Consider the following 19,940-nt stretch of genomic DNA (forward strand, 5'->3'; position numbering starts at 1 on the left):
GCCTCTTGCCACACCTTTTTGTCCAAAGACTCCTATCTGCAAGTACTGTTTACTAACCGTGCCTTTGCAAGACATTTCCTATTGTCTTCACAAAGAACTCCACTCTCTCCAGTGCCAGTGAATTGTCCTACAAGGCAGCACTGACAGCAACATGAGAGTAGGTATCTTTTCAGCACTGTAAGCAAAACTCAGTTTTGTTTCTTCAAGGATGCCAGTGCTTGTCTTTGGAATGGAAAAGTATGGGGAAGGAATGAAAATTGGGGAACAGCCTTGGAGACTGTCAGGCCTGGAAGTCCCCCAGCAATTGAAAGGATGTATCTCGAATAGCCACTTCTCCAGTGCTAATCAATGTTAGTCCTTATTGCTTCTCCTGAAATGGCAGGCTCCACTGACAGGACAGTGCCATAATGCAGGAAGCAACAACAACCAGCCATTTTGCCATCCTCTGACTGTCCCTGTCCACCCTTTTCAAACATAGCCTGCCTCCCCTCCAACTATCTATTCTGCCTACTTGTGAAGCTACCAAAAGCAGGAGCAAAAATGTATCCTTCCAGAGCTAGAAAAAACACAATACTTTGAGAATCCTGTCTTCCTTCTTGATGAGTCTTTATTTGCAAAGTCCTCATTCTGTCATCAGAGAAGCCTCATCCTATCTCATGATCTGTAATTTCATGCCATCAGCATGGCATCAGTTCTGAGCCTTTTAATTTCTGCCAATAAATTCCTTTCTTCTTCTTGTTTCTTTTGTATAGTTCATCCAAACGGTTCTTTGACACTCTGCCTTCCAGTAACTTCCCACATCTTCATAATTTACCTTTGAATGATACCCCTAAAAGATGATGCTTCTTTGGGGAGTTTCATTGTGTCTGGCAAGACTGTTCTCATCAAACCTCACATGCTCTACAGACATTGGAGTCAATGGTACTTTGGAACTGAGGGATCCCTTCAGCAGGGCAGCTCTGAAGGAAGGAGCCAGCCAAAACCAATTTCCCTTAGCTGAGATCCTCAGATGGATTTCACAGTGTAGTGAGAAGTGGAAGCCAATTAAAGGTTAAGGAAAGAGAGAAACAATACTTATTTAAACCTGATAATATGTTTATTTACAGTTCAAGTCAAAGTTCAAGCCAATGTTGATGTTCTGTGGACTGATTTGCAGCTCTCTATTTTTTCATTCTATAAAAAGTATTTTCCTTTTTTTTTTTTTTTTTTAGCTGGAGCATTTTTTAAGTTCTTTTTGTACTATAGGCATACCTAATTTGCCAAACTGTAACTTAGAAACTGTGATGCAGGGGGTGGGAAGAGACAGTCTCCTCCCCACCCTCCATACACACCCTCACTCTCCCACTGGACATGTTCCAAAATGCTTTTTGTATGAAAATCAACTTTGTTCTAAAATTTTGGCAGGTCTCTACATTTCTGATAGTTAAAAAAGAAGAAAACAATAGTAAATTAAACTTAAAGGGGTACAGTTAACAGCAAATACATACTGCCACCATGGAAAGTTTTTAATTTTATAATTGGGTTCTTTTATTTTCATAATTTAATGTTTTCAGATGTTTCATGCATTTTGTTAACTTTTTTTTTTCCACAGAGAGCTGTTTTTGTTTAGTGGTTTGAGTATACAGATAACTTTGTTCTGTAGAAAACTGAGGCTATCGTTTTCCCACACTTCTTAAAGCTTATTTTTCTGAATATATTGAATGATGAACTATGCCTCTCAGAGAATCAGCCAGTTGATAATTTTGGCACTAGGTTACTTACAACAGTATTTGTGAGATTCTTGAAGAACTGCATTTATCTAGCATAACCCCAGACACACATAAAAAGTAACTTAACCCAGGAGTGTGCAAGTAAATTTAAAAAGCAGGAAACCCTGAATTTTACAGGTACAGACCCAGATGTATCATTAGAAACTTCTTCGTCCTTTTCTAAATGCATAATTGAAGAGGCTGTATATCTGAAATGCTGTAACCAAAAAATACACAGGTGAGGAAAAGAGGCCAAGGTGCTTGCAGTTCCCATTACTATTGCTGGGGCTAAGCTTTCGCTGGCACCATTCCAATGTTGTTTGTGCTTATGCTTGCCTCATTCGCAGATGTTTCTCACACTTTAATTTCTGTAGCATATGAGGTGGCTTTATTAAATCCTATTCAAATTGCGTAGCACACAATTGCGTAGCTGTAGAACAAAACTTCGTTTAGTCAGTGCACAAGTAAGGCCTACACATGCACGCTTTTTTGGAAGTGAACCTGAAAAAGAAAAACAATCCTTGAATTTCTAGGGGTCAAATGGAGGATGTCAATGTAAAACAATGTTATCAGCAATAAAGTCATTGTGAACCTCTGGACACAGCCAGAGGCAGAGTACATTGTGGGTCTGGGACCTGGACCTGTAATTGCAGGAGTTTGTAATGTGTTCTGCCACAGGCCTGCAAGTCCTAACCAGGGCTCAACTCGCTTGTGCTTAGCTTTGCACTGCAATTCTCTACCCTGGTTACTGTGTTCCCATACAGTATTACAGGCTACCTGTGAGTACAACTGCTTGGACTAGTAACTTGACAGTATAGCTAAAACTGCATTAAGCTGAGGCTTTTAGCGATAACCTCTTCTGTTTGCAGCAATAGCAGCTGCAGAGCTTATCTACAGACATCCCCAGCTGCTCAGCATCGTGCCCTGTCAGAGGTTACTGGGTTACTCACTCCACCCATCCCCTACTTCAACAGTTCAATGTGAACATACTATCAAAATTTTTTCTGCCATTTAAACATGTGTAAACAGTTGAATTGGCCCATTCTCTTTCTCAGTGGCAGAAGCGCTGCAGATGCTCCTCTGAAGGCAGACGTTGCTATATGGCTGTCCTTTGGGAGGGGAAAAATGAAGAGATTGCATTTCTTCTTAGCCTTCTGTTAATGGTACTGTAACCAGAACCATTCAGCAGAGTCACAGGGGCTGAAAAACTAATGGTCTGCAGTAGCTGATGTCTCTTTTTTTTTAAATAAGCTCAAATTCTTAGAAATTTTTTGCAGTGAAAAACTAAGAAACTGAAGTGAGAAAAGAGACTGTGCTTTTGTTTCTCATGCAGTTTCAATTTTCATTTTGGATTTTCAGCACCCAGCGTGGTATTGTTAAATATGTTTATGTATTAATTTTCTGCTCTGTTTCCAGATCTACAAAAAAATCAAGCCAGAGTCAGAAACCCTGAAATATTTTCCCACAACTTCTCATGCCAAGTCCTAAAATATACAATTTAATTCTTTCACCAATTGTTGCAAATTGACCAATATACTGAGTTTATTTTCTTAGCAGAATTTATCTTTGTTCATCAGGAAGACCCAAACATATGAGGCCTTCATCCTTGGCCTCCCTAAAGCTCACGGATGATCACAGTTTGGCCACACTAATGCTATGCCTTATCAAAATAACTTCTGCGTTCTTGCTCAATCACTGAGTTTCCCCAAGGACTAAACACTTCTACCACTGTTTGTACTTAAGTAAACAGTAACAAGTGGCCTGTTGTAGTCTGTCCTACCTTTGCTTTTGCTGTTCCAAAGGAGGGATGGTAAAAATGATTAACTGTTTCCAGCCCTCCAGTACTTAAGCCTCTCACTCATGTTTCCCTGTCTTACCACCACCCAGACTAAAATTCAGTAAGTGTCCTGGTTTCAGCTGAGAGGATTGATTTTCTTCATAGTAGCTAGTACTGTGTTCTGGCTTTGTGCTGGAGACAGCATTGATAATATAGAGATGTTTTTGTTCTATGGAGTTATTGTTGAGCAGTGTTTACACCGGGCCAAGGCCTGTTCTGCTTCTTGCACTGCCCTGCCAGCGGGATGGCTGGGGGTGCACAAGAAGTTGGGAGGAGACACAGACAGGACAGGTGACCCAAACTGACCAAAGGGATATTCCATACTATATGACGTCATGCCCAGCTTATAAGGAGCTTGGGGGAAGGGGGGGGGCGGCGGCGGCGTTTGGAGCGATGGCGTTTGTCTTCCCAAGTAACCATTACGTGTGACAGAGCCCTGCTTTCCTGGCGATGGCTGAACACCTGCCTGCCCACGGGAAGTGGTGAATGAATTCCTTGCTTTGCTTTGCTTGTGCACGCGGCTTTTGCTTTACCTATTCAACTGTCCTTATCTCAACCCACGAGTTTTCTCACTTTAACTTTTCCAATTCCCTCCCCCCATCCCGATGAGGGGGAGTGAACGAGCAGCTGCGTGGTGCTCAGCTGCTGGCTGGGGTAAAACCACGACAGTAAGCTAGGTAGCCTTATCCACATAGGACTGTGGTGCTCACTATCAACTTGTCAGCATGAAAAGAATTACACACAGCTTAAAATATAAATCATCCACAGATCACATAAACAAATTACTTCTTTTGCTGTTTAATATAAACAGTTGCGAGAGTTTGCTTTCTTCCGATTCATTTATAGCAAGTCCGTTGCAGCTGAAAGAAGCTTTAAAAATAATCATTTGTCTCTCACAGAACAAAATAACACATTAGCTGTAAAATCTCTAAACTTAAAAATCCTGTACCTATTGCAGCACAGTATTTTTGTTCAACAGACTTCAAGATTTCAACATTTAAAAATACAGGAACATATAAACAAAATACAGACTCTGAAAAAATGCAAAATTCTGGAAAATCTCCGTAAGTCAAACCTGTAGAAATACATATTGTTTAATTACTCTATATACTTCATTGCTGCTTATCAGCAATAATGACTATAAAATATATAGCTGCAAGGTGAAACTGGGGCTGATGCACTCAATTTTTATGTATTACCTCCTCTATTTCTTTCATTAAAAACACTACTGTTATAATAGTCTGAAAATAAGTTATAATTTACAAATACAGGATGGTATGTTTCAAATCAAACAACATGGACCTAGACTTGCTCCCACTGACTTCTTTGTGGTAACATTAGGCCAACATTAAGTTCCTTCACATTTCTAAAGACCAAAATATTCATCTATCAGTAATCAATACTAGCATTTTAAAGAAGGTAAAGACGTTAAGTACAAAGTATTTAAAGAGATTAAAATAAAAGTATTTTTCACTTTCTCTGGGTACTCGCAAGTTCTTTTCAGATCTGCCAGTACCAAGACAGCAATCAAGCAAGGTTTTGTTGGTGTTAGGTCTCCTGGCCAGTGAGTGCCTGCACTACAACTGCCACATCTGCTTTTATTGCTCCCTTGATGGAATTCAGACTCTGTGGGAAGGGAAAGGTGTGGTCCAGTTCCAACCAGCAGTAAAACCACAGACAGAGATAAATCAGATCCAGGAAAATGGTGGAATGCTGCTTCAATCTTCTCAGCTACCTCCCCAAAGCTCCTCCTCCAAACCTTCACCTTCCCTTTCCCCTTGACTGTTCACTGAAAGCATGCCTTTTTCAGTCATCCTCCGCTTCCATGCAGTATCACTTATTCTCAGTTGGTTAACTTTCCTGACATCACAGTTCTGTGAGGTATTAAAGGTAACTTTTGCCTTCTTGTCTCCAAACACCACCAATCCCTACCCATGGCTCAGATTTTCTATACCAGTCTCTGAAGAGTACTTGAAGAATACCATGACATATGAAGCTGACAAACATTAGGTTACTCTCACATCCCTCACCCCACTTCTACACTTTTGAAATTAAAATTACTTCTTCAGAAGGTACCTGGAAAAATATTCAGCCCATAACTGTACTTTGGTGCAAGACAATGCAATTGGGTCTCAAAATACTTGTTTGGATTTCACTAGTTAGGTGAACAGAGTATCCAGATAAAAAGTCTTATGTCCAAGACAGATGTTTATATATAATGATCTGTACTTGGAGAGACTGCAGAGGACAGCATCTTCACTCAGAAGAAAAATCTGGCCTTATTGAAAATAGTATGGTATAACAGAGTGACATCTGCACCCCATTAGGCAATTTGACAGGTAGAACTAGCTGCTGTACTTCACAGGAGACAAAATAATAATAATAATAATAATAAAAATCTGTCTACATTTCTTGTCTACAAGGCCTGTTGACTTTGTCTGCTTTTGTGACAGAGGAATAGCTGTATAGTCCTCTGTGCAGATGCCACTCAGATGCATCCCTGCATCTATAACAGGGTTCTGTGCCTATTTGAACATACCAAGGAGGTTACTTTTCTTCAAATAAAGTCTATATTATGGGCTATAACTGAGGCACTCAGCAGACTGAAGTAGTTCAAAGTATCAGTTGGAGACAGCAGAAGTGACCAGATTCTCTCTCTCATCTTCACATCCTACCCTCTTCAAATAAAGGAGAAGCACAATGTAATGATCACACTACCTACAGCTAGGGATGATGATAGTAATTAAGTTAGCAAAAGGAAACAGGGAAACTAAGTGATTAAGTACTCTCAAAGGACAAAAAGCTTTCACTGGTGAAAAAGAATGATGGAGAACATTCATTAGCTATTTTTTTAATACATATATTTTTTAATTCTCAACAATCCTTACCTCAAAGAACAGGACAGCAACCATGTAATTATAATGAAAACCTAGCTTGTGCTTTGATACTAGGAAATATGTTGAATAAGTTCAGAAACAGCCACCAACTGCAGAAGAGAATGTGTTATGGAGACACTGCCAACCATTGTGTTACAAATTATTTAATTTATATTGTCTACAATAGTCTATTAGAAATGTGAGAAGAAAACATGGTTCCTTTTATTCTTTCTCACTGGTTGGCCAAGTGTGACTCTCCTACCTCTTTCCCTTTCCCACCCACAACAGTACTACACAACTCACAGACATCGGGACTGTGCATAGTTTCAGGAACAATGTTCTTAGCTACTTTCCACATGATGATCTGCAAACGTTCATTGTATAGCTTCAAAACAATTTGAGATTTATTTTTAGTGATGGCAACAAAAAGATTAAAAGGGAAAAAAATGAAATGGTGGTAGAGCGCTTAAGATCATTTTCCCTATAGCTTAATAAAAAATCTCTTCGGAAAATGTTACTTTGTTTAAATTATCTAGAATGAATCACCTTGGTCATCCTACTAGGTGATTCACCTCACTCCAGCTGGTAGCTTGACATAAAATGTCCTAAGAGTGAAAGGATAATGGCTTTTTTGAGGTTTGTTTTGTTTTAAACCTCACTCTTTAAACACAAGAAAGCACTAAGTCAAGACAACCTTTGATGTTACATCCCATAACAACCAAATCATTCAGATGAACCCTCCACTCTATCTGTTCTTTTCCACCTTAGAGAACCACTAACTTTTTTCAAGAAATCACAAGACTGATATCAAAGGTGGTCTTCAAGTATAAACACTGTCTCACAAATTCATAAAAATGATGGCACCCACAAACTCAAATACAGACATTTTTCTAGCTACTAATCATTTAGAAATCTAAACTCTGGCTTGACTTCCCATGACAAAGATGCTCTCCAAGTCTCCATGGTAATTCTAAACCTTTGCCTTTCTGTTCTTTTACTGTTAATTAAAACCCTTGTACACTGTACATACTGTTTTGATTTTAATCACCTCAATACACGTAACATTCCCACCCATGGAATAAGATTTTCCTCAGCTGCTGAACCAACAATATTACCATCCTGCTTGAACAACTCTGTGAATCTTTTCTTGACAATACAAAAATTAGCCTTCTAATTCTCATTTTCAATTTCTGACAAAGAACTTTTTGCAATCTCAAATATCTGGCCATGTATACGTTCTCCCACCTCACTGTCTCCATTAAACACCTGCCTTAGTATTTTTTTCTATCTGTGCACTTATATATCCCTTGTGCTGGCTCTTTCTTCTGGACTGCCTACCTACACCAGACAAAACACTTTGGGCTGAGAGGTCTGATTGGAGATGATGGTCAGGAGCTCAAATTGAGGCCTCGAAGTTGTGCCAGGGGAGGCTTAGATTGGATATTAGGAAATATTTCTTCACCAAAAGGGTTGTCAAGCATTGGAACAGGTTGCCCAGGAAATCGGTGGAGTCACCATCCCTGGAGGTATTTAAAAGACATGTAGATGTGGTGCTTAAGGACATGGTTTAGTGGTGGACTTGGCAGTGCTAGGTTAACGGTTGGACTTGATGATCTTAAAGGTCTTTTCCAACCTAAACAATTCTATGATTCTATTCCTCAGTCTTTCAGTCATGTGAACTATGGCTACATGCAAGCGTTTTCTCCTGCTTGTACATTTCTTTCCTCTTCCATATCTTTAATAATATCCTCTGAACATAGTTAATTTTTTAATTTATTTATCCTAAGCACAATGATACATTCCTTTCAAAGTAGTTTTCAAATGTCACTTCTGAAGTGCTATGTCAACTGTAAGTCCCCTATTGTGAAAAAAAATCCAATATTAATGCCATGTGTTTTAATAGAACTTTCTATTCTAACAAGATTGAAATTATGGTCTTAGCTTCAGAGTGGAAAAGAGTGAACACAAATTCCTTTGTTCAAACTTCATTTAGATGAGGAGAAAAGTTATTTAGCTAGTGCATAACATTTGTTGAGAATAGGAAGAAAATTAAATGATGAACAACATTTTGCAAAGGGGTAGGATATGAACACTGAACATGGACCCATATTACTAAAATAATCTTGGTAACATATGGATTAAAACAATTACTGAATCAGCTTCAAGTAATGCTCCAAGTACAGCATGTCCTCCAAATACTGCTGTCTATATAGAAGGTCAAAAACAAATTGTTATTTATAAAACTGGTGGTTTCTGATTTTAATGAGAAAAGGATTTGATGTGAGTAGGTGGAAAAACACTATTTCTGTGACCATATTGTTGTCTTACTGGTATTGCTTACCTTCAGTTCTGTATCCATGGCAAAATTTTTCACAATTGAGATGAGACACACATAGAAATACACCAAAACCAAGGCTATTCAAATAATCTAGAAACATTTTAATAAAACAACTTAAAAACTGAAAACTCTAGCTCAAACACCTTTTAACGACAGTTATGTCTCTGTGTGCATGTGTGATGCATATAAAAAGTAAATTTTCATTTTCTCCAAACCCAGAAATTAATATAAACCATACATAGGGTTAAAGCAATCCTGGCCAAATGTTGAATATGTAATTGCACTCAGCATTCAAACTTCTGCGTATTTGCCTGTGTTCCAGAACTGTTCTATGAGGTGTCCCCAAAATTGCTGTGTTTATCCTGAGAACGAAACCCAGTCTCTCAGCACCGTCTCCCCATATTCTAATAGTTTTATGTTAAGAATGAAGTATTGCATACGTATGATATACCATTGGTATACCTTCAACTCATCTTATTAATTTTTGACTCTCTCCTGGAGCACAAACAAGGCTAGCTCATTATTCTAACTAGTAAGCATGACAAGGGCACTAAGAAAATCACAAATACTAGGCCTATTCAGTTGCACAGCCTCCTGTGACCACCCATTCTACTATATATCAGCTACCCAGTGACTCATAGCTAATGATACTCACAGAGGAAGTTTAACACTGTATTCATGCTGATGAAAGAATTAGCTTTCTTTCCTCAGTATGGCAGAGAAGCGGAACTCCTTCCTATGCCTCAAAATAATATTTTACAGTCTTACGCACACACAGAGATTCAGATCAGGTACCAGATTGTTCCACACAGTTATGCGGTGTTGTAAATTAAGTAAGCAGAAATAGGTAAAACCAAGTGGCCAACCTTTCTTATATTTCTAGCTGCATACTGAAATCCTCCTGTGACTGAATTACAAAAGCACTCCTGAGACATGGGATAGCTGGGAGATGAGAAGGAACTGAGCTCTAAAAGTAGTTCATAGATGAAGGAAGAAGAAGAAGAAGAAGAAGAAGAAGAAGAAGAAGAAGAAGAAGAAGAAGAAGAACAACAACAACAACAACAACAACAACAACAACAACAACAACAACAACAACAAGTACAACGGCTGGATGGACCTGTGGTGAGCGTACAGCTGGGTGACCTGCAATGCCAGCCTTGGGAGCCTTCACTGCCCCTGCACCTCTTCTGGTTGCCAATGCAGTCTACACACAGCAGCTCTCCACTGACTTGGGCATCAAAATGACAGGCTGACTGCTGAGTGACTTAGAACGACTCACTAGCAGCACATTATCACAGGTACTTCCAAAACACCAGTTACTATTCTAGTAATTCTGGACTTGAAAAATGCTTTATGCTTCTGACCTGAAAACACTAACCATAATTTTCTGACAAGAGTGAATATTCATTCACTTCAAAGAGAAACAATCCAGACAAATAATTAACAGAGGAGCAATACAGCAATTTCTTTTTTTGTTTTCTCCTTCCTCTTGTTCCACCAAACTGAGCAATGAAGCATTCTTCATTAGTTTATCAGGACAAAGCTGCTTTCCACAGGGACACTACTGCTCTTTCTGATCCTTCTGATTCTTACTTGATGGTGCACCACCACACCTTGTAAGTCAGAACTCAAATGTCACTTTTTTTTTTCAAGAAAGCCTACCTCCGTAGTGGTCCCAATGTCAGCAGATGGGCTGTATGTGCTGGTATCTGGTGGAGCGGTACCAACACTGCTTTTAACTGGAGAGCTAGGAGGAGCAGGTCCTGTCATGGTTTCAGTATAGACAGAAGATTGATACAGAATTCCCTTCCTCTGAATTTTATTCCAAACTTTACTTGTGATTTCAGCCAGTTCATACAGAAGCTGCACCTAAAAGAAAAAAACAACTTTTTTAAGATGAAGCTTTCCTTAATGAGGTGAAGGCAAATCATCAAAGTCCTCCACTGAGACTTAGAATGGAGCAGAATTGAACTTCCCACCATTTAGAATGTTCTGATAAGCAACTACACTGCAATTAAAATAATTAACATCAGTTACAGTATAGTGATTTTGATAGAAATAATCTGTGCTTTGTCTAAACACATGGTACGTAGCTCATAAAAACATAACCAGTAACATGGTCTTGTAAAACTTTTACTAATATCAATTTTAACAATTAGACAAAGGTAATTTGTGTTATATTTCATACGTATAGATACTGCCTCTAGAAAAAGGCAAACGTATAAACTTTACGAAATATTAACAATGCAAACATTATTCATTTAAATCGCATCAAAATAACGATCCCATACAGCATATGAAACTGTTCTATGTTTTAGGAAGAATATCCACTATCAAACTCAATAGTCTCCTGGCATATGTCATTCCAATATTCAGAAACACACTGTTTAACTTGCACATTGTTTGACTCAGTTCTAAGATATTTACACAAGTTTTTGTAAATAAGCATTAATCACAGAATTTGTATGACAACATACTGCAATATACTGTATAAAACAAGCTCAGAGAAAACTGCAAACAATATATAAGCAGATCCACAGCTGGATACCATACCCAACTTGCCATTATAAAAAATGGAAATTCTCATATTTATAAGAACTTTAAGCCTCAGGACACATCTACTCTATGAAGCTGGCTTCTTATGTGGGCAGAACAGATGCAGAAAAACACTGCACAGAAAAACACACATCAATCTACATTTGATATAAAACAGTTCTTGATTTTGTGCGTGAGAGTGTGCGATGAAGTCTCAAAGTACATGTTACAGTCCTCTCTTAAGAGGTGAAGTGCTGGAATTTTATAAAAACCTTAATTCATCATGGGTTTTCTTTTGAAGTTTCAAGGCTTGCACTGAGCAGGTCATATACACTTTTGACAGATTTTTTCCTTAAAGGAGATAAACTTCTCAGTACTTTTTTTTGTCTTCAGATACAGAGCAATCTACAGAGAAACAATAACTTTGGCTGTGGCAAGAAGTTCTTTTACTTATGCCTTTAGTTATTTTGTGTCTGTAGCACTCTGATACACACTGGTAACCTTTAAATTACTTATTAGAAATTTCTAAGTTTTCCTGAGTCTTTTCCATGTAACGCAGGAAGATCAACTAATAATGTCCATCTGATTGATTAATGTAACATTAACTGGTGTTGACAATTTGCTGGCAAAAGACTCTCTAGAAAATTAATAGGATACAGGCACATACCCAAATCATACATGCTTGCAATCTCCCCTTCCTCAAAATATTTTTTGGTCAAGAAACCAAAGGGTAATTTAAGCTATACTTGTCTTAATGAAGCAGGGCTTCCAGAAATTTAATTATGCTACTGTTCATAAAGGCACATGTAAATAAAATTTTAAAACTTCAGATAAAGAGCTGAAGTTATGTCTTTGATTATTCTTAACACACTTAATTTGATTCCATTGGTTGTTACTCATTAAAATGGAAGGATTTCTCTGTTGGTTGGACTTTTTCAAGTAAGTAGTCTGAGTATTATGAAAATCCATTTCTGATTATATTAGAAGAGCTAATGTAAGTATAAGGCTTCTCTCCTTTATAAGTATTTTTGAGCATAACAGTTAATACGTAGTAATTATTTTTAGTGCACTCTATTCAAGAGAAGAAAAATGTATGACAAAAATAGGAATAACTGTGCCAGTATTTGTTAAGAAAAGTTTCCCTCTCTCGCTGCTTCCACTCCTCCCCACCCCCTCCCAGCAAAACCACACATAACTCAGTAAGACCCTACTGACTACTTGGCAAAATCTGTAAAGTTCAATATGTTACAGCATTTTATACTTAAAAAAATAACACATTACTACAAAATTGAAAACTACAACAAAAGGCAATATCCTGGCAATTTTGCACACTGGAAATATCTATTGACTTTCAAGGGATAAAACCATCCAAACATGGTTTCATATTAAATCATAATAGTCATATAGTAAAATACTTCACCTTTGCTACCACTTAACAAATTCACTAAGTATCACCTACTTTAAGGCTGTCATCTATAGACAAAATACAGCCTGTCATTCTAAAGAATCAAATTTCATAGTTCCTCTATTGTGAATTTATAAAAATCAAATGCTGTTTATGTAATTGTGTTTTTCCATCTTCTGTTTTTCAACATCTGACTAAAGAAGACTGATGGGGTTTTTTTCTCCTTTTTCATAGGTAAAGCAGAAAGGACAAGTAAGGCAGATGTAAGGGAAAAAGGACAAACAATTTGTCCACGTCTCTTTGGTCATTATAATACTTCAGTAAATGAATAACACCACATTGCACAAGGACATCCTTTACGAAAACAATATTTGATCTGATATTCCACTGTATAACTTCATTTTAACATTTCACTAGACTCCTAATATGATTTATACGGAGCTTACAATTTAAATTTTTTACTGCAAGTATTTTCTTACAGTTTGCAAAACAAATTATTTGATCACACTTTGGTAGAAAAGTTTGAAAATGTGTTTTACTTACTCGTTTTTTCTTTTCAATTTGCAACGCAAATGTAGGCAAGGCTGCTACTTATAACAATGCCATTGCGCTTATAAATTAATATTATTAATGTACTACATAGATTAACGATGAGTAACACATTTGGAGATTTTAAAAAATCAGAGTTGATAAGACAATTTACTGGAATTTTCACTGGGAGTGTACCGATCAAATGTAGCAAACTATTTTGCTACATGAACATCTCAAAATATTTACCAATTCTCTGAATAGCTGCAATATCCAGATGAATTTTGTACAGTTCTATGAAAATTAATACAGAATAAGGCAGGTTCCCATAAGCTGTGAAATTATTACATATTAATTCATTAAACATTATGGAAATACCAAAACGTTGCAAAGTAAAGCTTTCAGAAGTGTTTACCTATAAAATGTAAAATTGTCAGCAAAATCATAACTTTATTCTTTCCTATTTATATATTTATAATACAGTGACAACCCTTTACGTGTGCAAATATACCGGTCATACAGCTTTACAAGTCTGAGTAGACCATGTTGAGGCTGCTCGATTTAAAATTTTAATCTGCCATGTCCAAGTGTGCAATCTCACTCTAGCAACCCTTTTCCTAGTGAGTGCGAGTACTCCATCCAGTACAGAAGACAATAGCATATAGCAAATGAGTCAGAAATAACTTGGATGGAAGGCAGTGAATGGGGCAGAAGACCACACATTGAAGATAAAATAAATACGATGTTTAAAACACTTGTTTTATTCATAGAACATGGAATGAGGTAAGGGAAAAACTGCATGTGACTGAGATACACATTGTAATGAGTACACACAGAAGGGATAACAAAATTACACCATCCACCTTAGCTTTAGTACTCCCAGACTTAGGCCATAGGTCCATAAATCTTTACAAAGGTGAAATGCTGTCTATCAGAAAAAAATTATAATACTTTGTGTTCTTTCCATTTCTTTCTATTAAATGAACCAACAAACAGACCATTTTGTCCGTGATATCCTTAAAATCTTACATATCGCTAAAACTTTGGAGCAGACAGCATATGAATGCGGAGCCCTACTCAGACCTCAACAGATTTGCAATTGCCAAGAACAACAGTGTTCTCTCCAGCACCACTGGAAATGTCACAACTCTCAGGAAAGTGTTATTCAAGTTGCAGTAAAGATTACTCAAAAATTTGCATAGAAACCTACTCTATTGGGAACTACAGCAAACTTGATCCATGTCAGTAAAATACAGGGTGCACTTTCCGAAAATCTAGCAATACCTTTGCCTTTTAATAAACATAAATGAGGCAGTAACTTTTGTTTACACGCATTCGTTTTTTTTCCCCCTTTACTATAGGATATCATTGTTTGCCTAAAAAACATTTATGTTCAAAGAAATGTTAGTTTTATGAAAATATGGTAAAAAATTACATTAAACCACTTCAATATATGAATCCACAGTGACAGCAGAACAGCACTACAGCATTTAATGGTACATCTGCAATTCATTTCACTCCATCAGCCAAAAGATGCATTTATACTGTAGCTATTACATGTTGAGAAGAGTTTAAATTACAAAACTTGAGAGAGCTTCAAAGCAAATCTTAATCTAAGCACCTTGATCTTGATGGCCCAGTTAAAAAAAAAAAAAGATAGAAGAGACCCTCTTCAACAAAATGTAGAACAATTGTACTTAAATAGAGTTATTTTTAATTTCCTCTCATAAATCAATTAAATGTACCAACCTGGGGGTTAGAGCATTTTATTTCAAGGGACTCAAGGTCGACGTGGAGGCAGACAACAAATGAGTGTCTGGATTCAGGACCCGAAGCAAGCAGTTTCTGTGAAGTAACAGCTAAAGTAGAAGTACAGCCCATTGGTTCCACTAAATTAAGTGTCATCTGTTGTCCAAGAAGAGTATATATACTGAAATGATGCAGACTGATAGTCCATGGAAAAGCATCACCTAATGATTAAAAAGAAGGAAAAACAGTTAAATAATTGCATAATAAAAACTAGGCAATTATTTTCTCAAAACTCAGTAAAGGCCTTATCCTAAACATCCTTACAAGGCAGCAAGTGCAATTAACAGCCATTAAATTGATCCCCAACTCTCACAAGTGTAATTTAACCATCAATTCTATTCTATACCTTGAAATCTAAACCGCAGCAACAGATTTTTTACAACTTTAAAAAAATTGAACTCCATTGGGAATTTTAACCCCAAACTGTGAACAAACGCGTACAACATAGTCTTCAAAGACGTCTTTTTGCTTGGTATGATTTTCCTCAAAATGAGGAGTATCCTGAAAACACTCCCCACTTATTTCAGCATACGGATGGCAGAGACAGTTCCTTACCTTATATACTTATACATGCTTACAGGTTTTAATATTAAAAAGGAGAATTATCTTTCTTTCAAAAATGTACAGCTTGCATCTCAAGAGAATAGTGTCACAGAGCAAAGGCTATCCCAGTGCACTGCTCTGGTAAGCAATACCTTGATTACAGTGCAGCTCTTTCCACTGCCTCCACTTAACTTCCTAGGAACAGAATGGTGATGGATTTTCTAAAAAAGAATCACTGCAGACATACACTGAGCGCTTCATTTCTTGTATCTAGGAGGCAGCCTACCATGAATCATTATCAAGAATAATCAGTGAGGGAATTGGCAGAACAACAAAATGGCTGCAACTTTGGTACAATCCATTTTCTTTAGATTATCAATAGATGGTAAAGAAAAGTTTACAAAGCAGGATGACAAAATTATTTGGGTAGGTCTTTAAAAGGCCAACAGGAACTCTTTTTAGTGAGGGGAAACCTTCAACAGCTCTGCCAGCTAGAATTGAAAGGAACTGAGAACACAGACTAAGGAAATTGAAGCAGAAGCCCTGTGGTGGGTTGATCCTTGCTGGAGGCCAGGTGTCCACCAAAGCCACTCTGTCATTGTCCATCCTCAGCTGGACAGGGGAGAGAAAAATACAATGAAAGCCTCGTGGGTCGAGGTAAGGACAGGGAGATCACTCAGCAATTACCATCACAGGCAAAACAGACTTGACTTAGGGAAATTAATTTATTGCCAATTAACATCAGAGTTAAAGATAATGACAGTAGGATAATGAAAAATAAGAACAAATCTACAATCATGTTTGCCCCACCCCTCCCTTCTTCCCGGGCTCAACTTCACTCCCAATTTTCTCTCCCTTCTCAGCAGCACAGGGGGATGGGGAATGGGGGTTGTGGTCAGTTCACCACATGTTGTCTCTGCCACTCCTTCCTCCTCAGGGGATGTCTCCTCACACTCTTCCCCTGCTCCAGTGTAGGGTCCCTCCCACAGGAGACAGCCCTCCACAAACTTCTTCAACATGGGTCCTTCCCACAGGCTGCAATTCTTTACAAACTGCTCCTGCATGGGCCCTTTCCATGGGGTACAGTTCTTCAGGAACAGACGTGGGTTCCCTGCAGGGTCATGGGTCCTGCCAGAAAACCTGCTCTAGTGTGGGCTCCTCTCCACAGGTTCACAGGTCCTGCCAGGAGCCTGCTCCAGCATGGACTCTCCACAGGGTCACAGCCTCCTTCAGGACATATCCACCTGTGCTAGTGTGGTGGGGTCCCCATGAGCTGCAGGTGGATATCTTCTCCATCACGGACCTCCATGGACTGCAGGGGGACGACCTGCGTCACCATGGTCTTCACCACAGGCTGCAGGGGAATCTCTGCTCCTGCACCTGGAGCACCTTCTCCCTCTGGTTCTTCACTGACCTTGGAGTCTGTAGGGTTGTTTCTCTCACATATGCTCACTCGTCTCTCCCAGCTACTATTGCACAGCAGCTTTTTCCCCCTGCCCTTCTTAACTATGTTATCCCAGAGGCGCTACCACCATCGCTGATGGACTCCGCCTTGGCCAGCGGCAGGTCTGTCTTGGAGCTGGCTGGCATTGCCTTTGTCAGACATGGGGAAGCTTCCGGCATGTTCTCAGAGAAGTCACCCCTGCAGTCCCCCCCCACTACCAAAACCTTGCCACACAAACCTAATACAGTCCCACATATGATAACTGGGTCCTGGAGAAAGAAGCTCTGCAAGAGACGCTGAACCAAAATCCAAAGAATGCTCAACAGATGTGAGGAAAATGAGACAATGAAAGATATGTGGGTAATTCTCATTTTACTTGAACCAGATATGTTTTTTTGCTCTTTAGAAGTATAAAAGCATAACAATTATTTCAGGTTTTGGGGTTTTTTCCTCTAAAGAAAGTCTTCATCATTCCATTTATCACATTTTCTGCTGAGGGTCTTTTTATCCTCACTTGAATGATGGGGAATCTGCGCCCAGCATGTGAATTTTCAGTCCACCAAGAGAAACTGCCTGCCTCAATTCAAAGTACCATAAAAGTGGCTGGATGCAGTCTCAGATCCAAACACAGCAGGCTGGTGAGCATCCACAAACCTCAGCCTGGGCTGAAACAGTCTTCATCTTTGTACAGAACGTATTCTTTGGGAGGAAGAGAAGGAGGAAAGTTCTCCTTCCTATATCAAAATTCAGAAGATTACTTGGTATGAGGTTTTATTTTTCAAGATTTGGGCCTGGAGTTACAGGTAAGAAGAGTCCAAATTAATCTAATACCGCAGAAGCATGGGAGCCAGTCTTGAGAACCAAAACAGAAGATGACAGACAAATACACATGTACACTGGGATGGACACCTGGAGTCTCATGGGGTTATAAAGAATTCAAACCAGTGTATTTAAACAATACATGGAGAGTGTGTTTGCTGCCTGGTGTGGCCTATGATCAACACTGTCCTGCTAAGAAATCACATCACTAAGAAATAGCACAAATTAAGTGTTAACTGTGATTATTTAAAAGAAACTTTAGAAAAGTTTTGAAATTAAGATAAAGCTAGATCCAATCATGTTTTTACCATATTATTTTAGTAAAAGTTTGATTTTTCCTTCCACAGGTGGCACCAGCAATAAATATATATGGTCAGGAGTATATATCAGGAAAGTCTGTGTGTCTCATCCTAAAAGCGAGCTGAAAACTTCAGTAGTTTACTTTGAAGCTACTGCATACTGAAGAACTCAGCTCAGCCAAAGTAACTTGAAAATACTTTGGAAAGGTTTCAAATTAGAAATTTTAAAGTAGTTAGCAATCTGTATTTTTTCCAAGTTCGGTCAGCCAAGAAATACAAAATATTAATTGTAATAGATGGAAAAAATTCAAATGCGACGTCAACTCTAATGACATGTTTCTAATTACTACGCATGAACTTTTTTTTCTCTGCGATCACCACAGTAAATTAACATCACTTATATTTCATGGATTAGAAAGAATCTCCGAAGAAAATACTGAATGTTAATTCTACTATGCTGCATACATTATCTACCTTAAAAGGAAAGCACTGATCAAATTTTATCAATGTACAGAAACCACCATATGCTGAACAAACACTGTAGTAAAGATATGGTAAATTTACAACTATAAAATTCCCCCTAATGCCATCAATTACCTCTGCTTCAGCTCCATACACACTATGTGACCATTTTAACATTATACTGGAACTGTCTACCTGATAAGTCCTTGTTTTGTTGTTGTACCTATGCTTGCTTTAATTGTTTTTAAAAAGACTGTACCTTCATTCATTTGCAGATTGGATTTATGAAACTATTTAAATAATAATTCAAAGTGTCTAAATATCAAAAGCAACATTGTTAATAGGATTTCTTTCAAAAATTATTTATTAGTCAGAAGAAAGGAAAAGTCAGCACTACGCTTGGCAGATATTTTCTCTACGTCTAATCTTCCCATCCATGTATACTACTGTTTTCTTGCCTAATTGCTGAGATTCTTTTACACTGAAATATTATAAGCAAACCTGACATTGCCTTCAGTGGAACTAGAGCTCACCCCACATCTCTTATGGGCAAGATCATAAAAGACACACATGAAAGACCCCTAGTATTGTTAAAGATTCTGCTTAATTCCTGATCTCATAAATCCTTATATTTAATTTCTTCAAACATTGCTACTGATCTTTTGCTGACTTAAAAAAAACTTGCAAATGTATTCATTAAGATATTTCAACTGTTTTGATAACTTTTTAAATTTATAAATACCACTTTCAGATCTTTAGTGGTTGACTGATGCAATCACCAGACAACTTTCAAAGAATTGGCATTCAACATTTATCTGCTAGTCTCCTTTCCTACAAAGTGTGAGAGTTATTTTTCCAATATTTATAATTACAAATTTTTGCTATGTGCAAGCACGTTCTCTGGTCGTTATTTGATGCACTTTGTTTCTTAGCTAGAGTTAATGCTCATTATAAGCCTTTCCATATGCATGACATACATTATTGAGAAATGTCCTTAACTACTGATAAATGTTACATATTTGATCTTACTTTTATATGACACTCCTCTTTGGTTTAAAAACCAGATTGCAGAAGTGGCAGTTGTACACAATGTTGTGTATACAACGCTCACAGTTGTATAAAAGAGAAATTTTGTTTGTTTAAAATTAGTAATGGTAGGAGAGAGATCACGAAAGCTTTATATGATCTGGGATCTATTCCCAGGCTTGCTAAAGGTATCCTTTGCAGTCTTCAAAAAAGCATCTTCACTGCTCTGTCTTCATTTCCCTTTCTGTACCCGTATTGCAGGGTCTTTACT

At 37.9% G+C, this 19,940-nt stretch overlaps 1 protein-coding gene across 6 annotated transcripts in view; it reads right to left on the reverse strand.

Annotated features, from left to right (window-relative positions):
• The window catches only part of VPS13B (vacuolar protein sorting 13 homolog B), a 486,160-nt gene that overhangs the window by 209,309 nt on the left and 256,911 nt on the right, over positions 1-19,940 (reverse strand). For all 6 annotated transcript variants that reach the window (XM_075743649.1, XM_075743646.1, XM_075743650.1 and 3 more), the window contains 2 exons: positions 15,017-15,237; positions 10,462-10,668 (listed from right to left, as the gene is read on the reverse strand). In XM_075743649.1, coding sequence (XP_075599764.1) covers positions 10,462-10,668; positions 15,017-15,237 — 428 coding nt within the window. The remainder of the gene's footprint in view (positions 1-10,461; positions 10,669-15,016; positions 15,238-19,940) is intronic.

Source organism: Balearica regulorum, chromosome 2 (genome assembly GCF_011004875.1).
Source record: "Balearica regulorum gibbericeps isolate bBalReg1 chromosome 2, bBalReg1.pri, whole genome shotgun sequence".
In the NCBI taxonomy this organism is placed as follows: Eukaryota; Metazoa; Chordata; class Aves; order Gruiformes; family Gruidae; genus Balearica; species Balearica regulorum.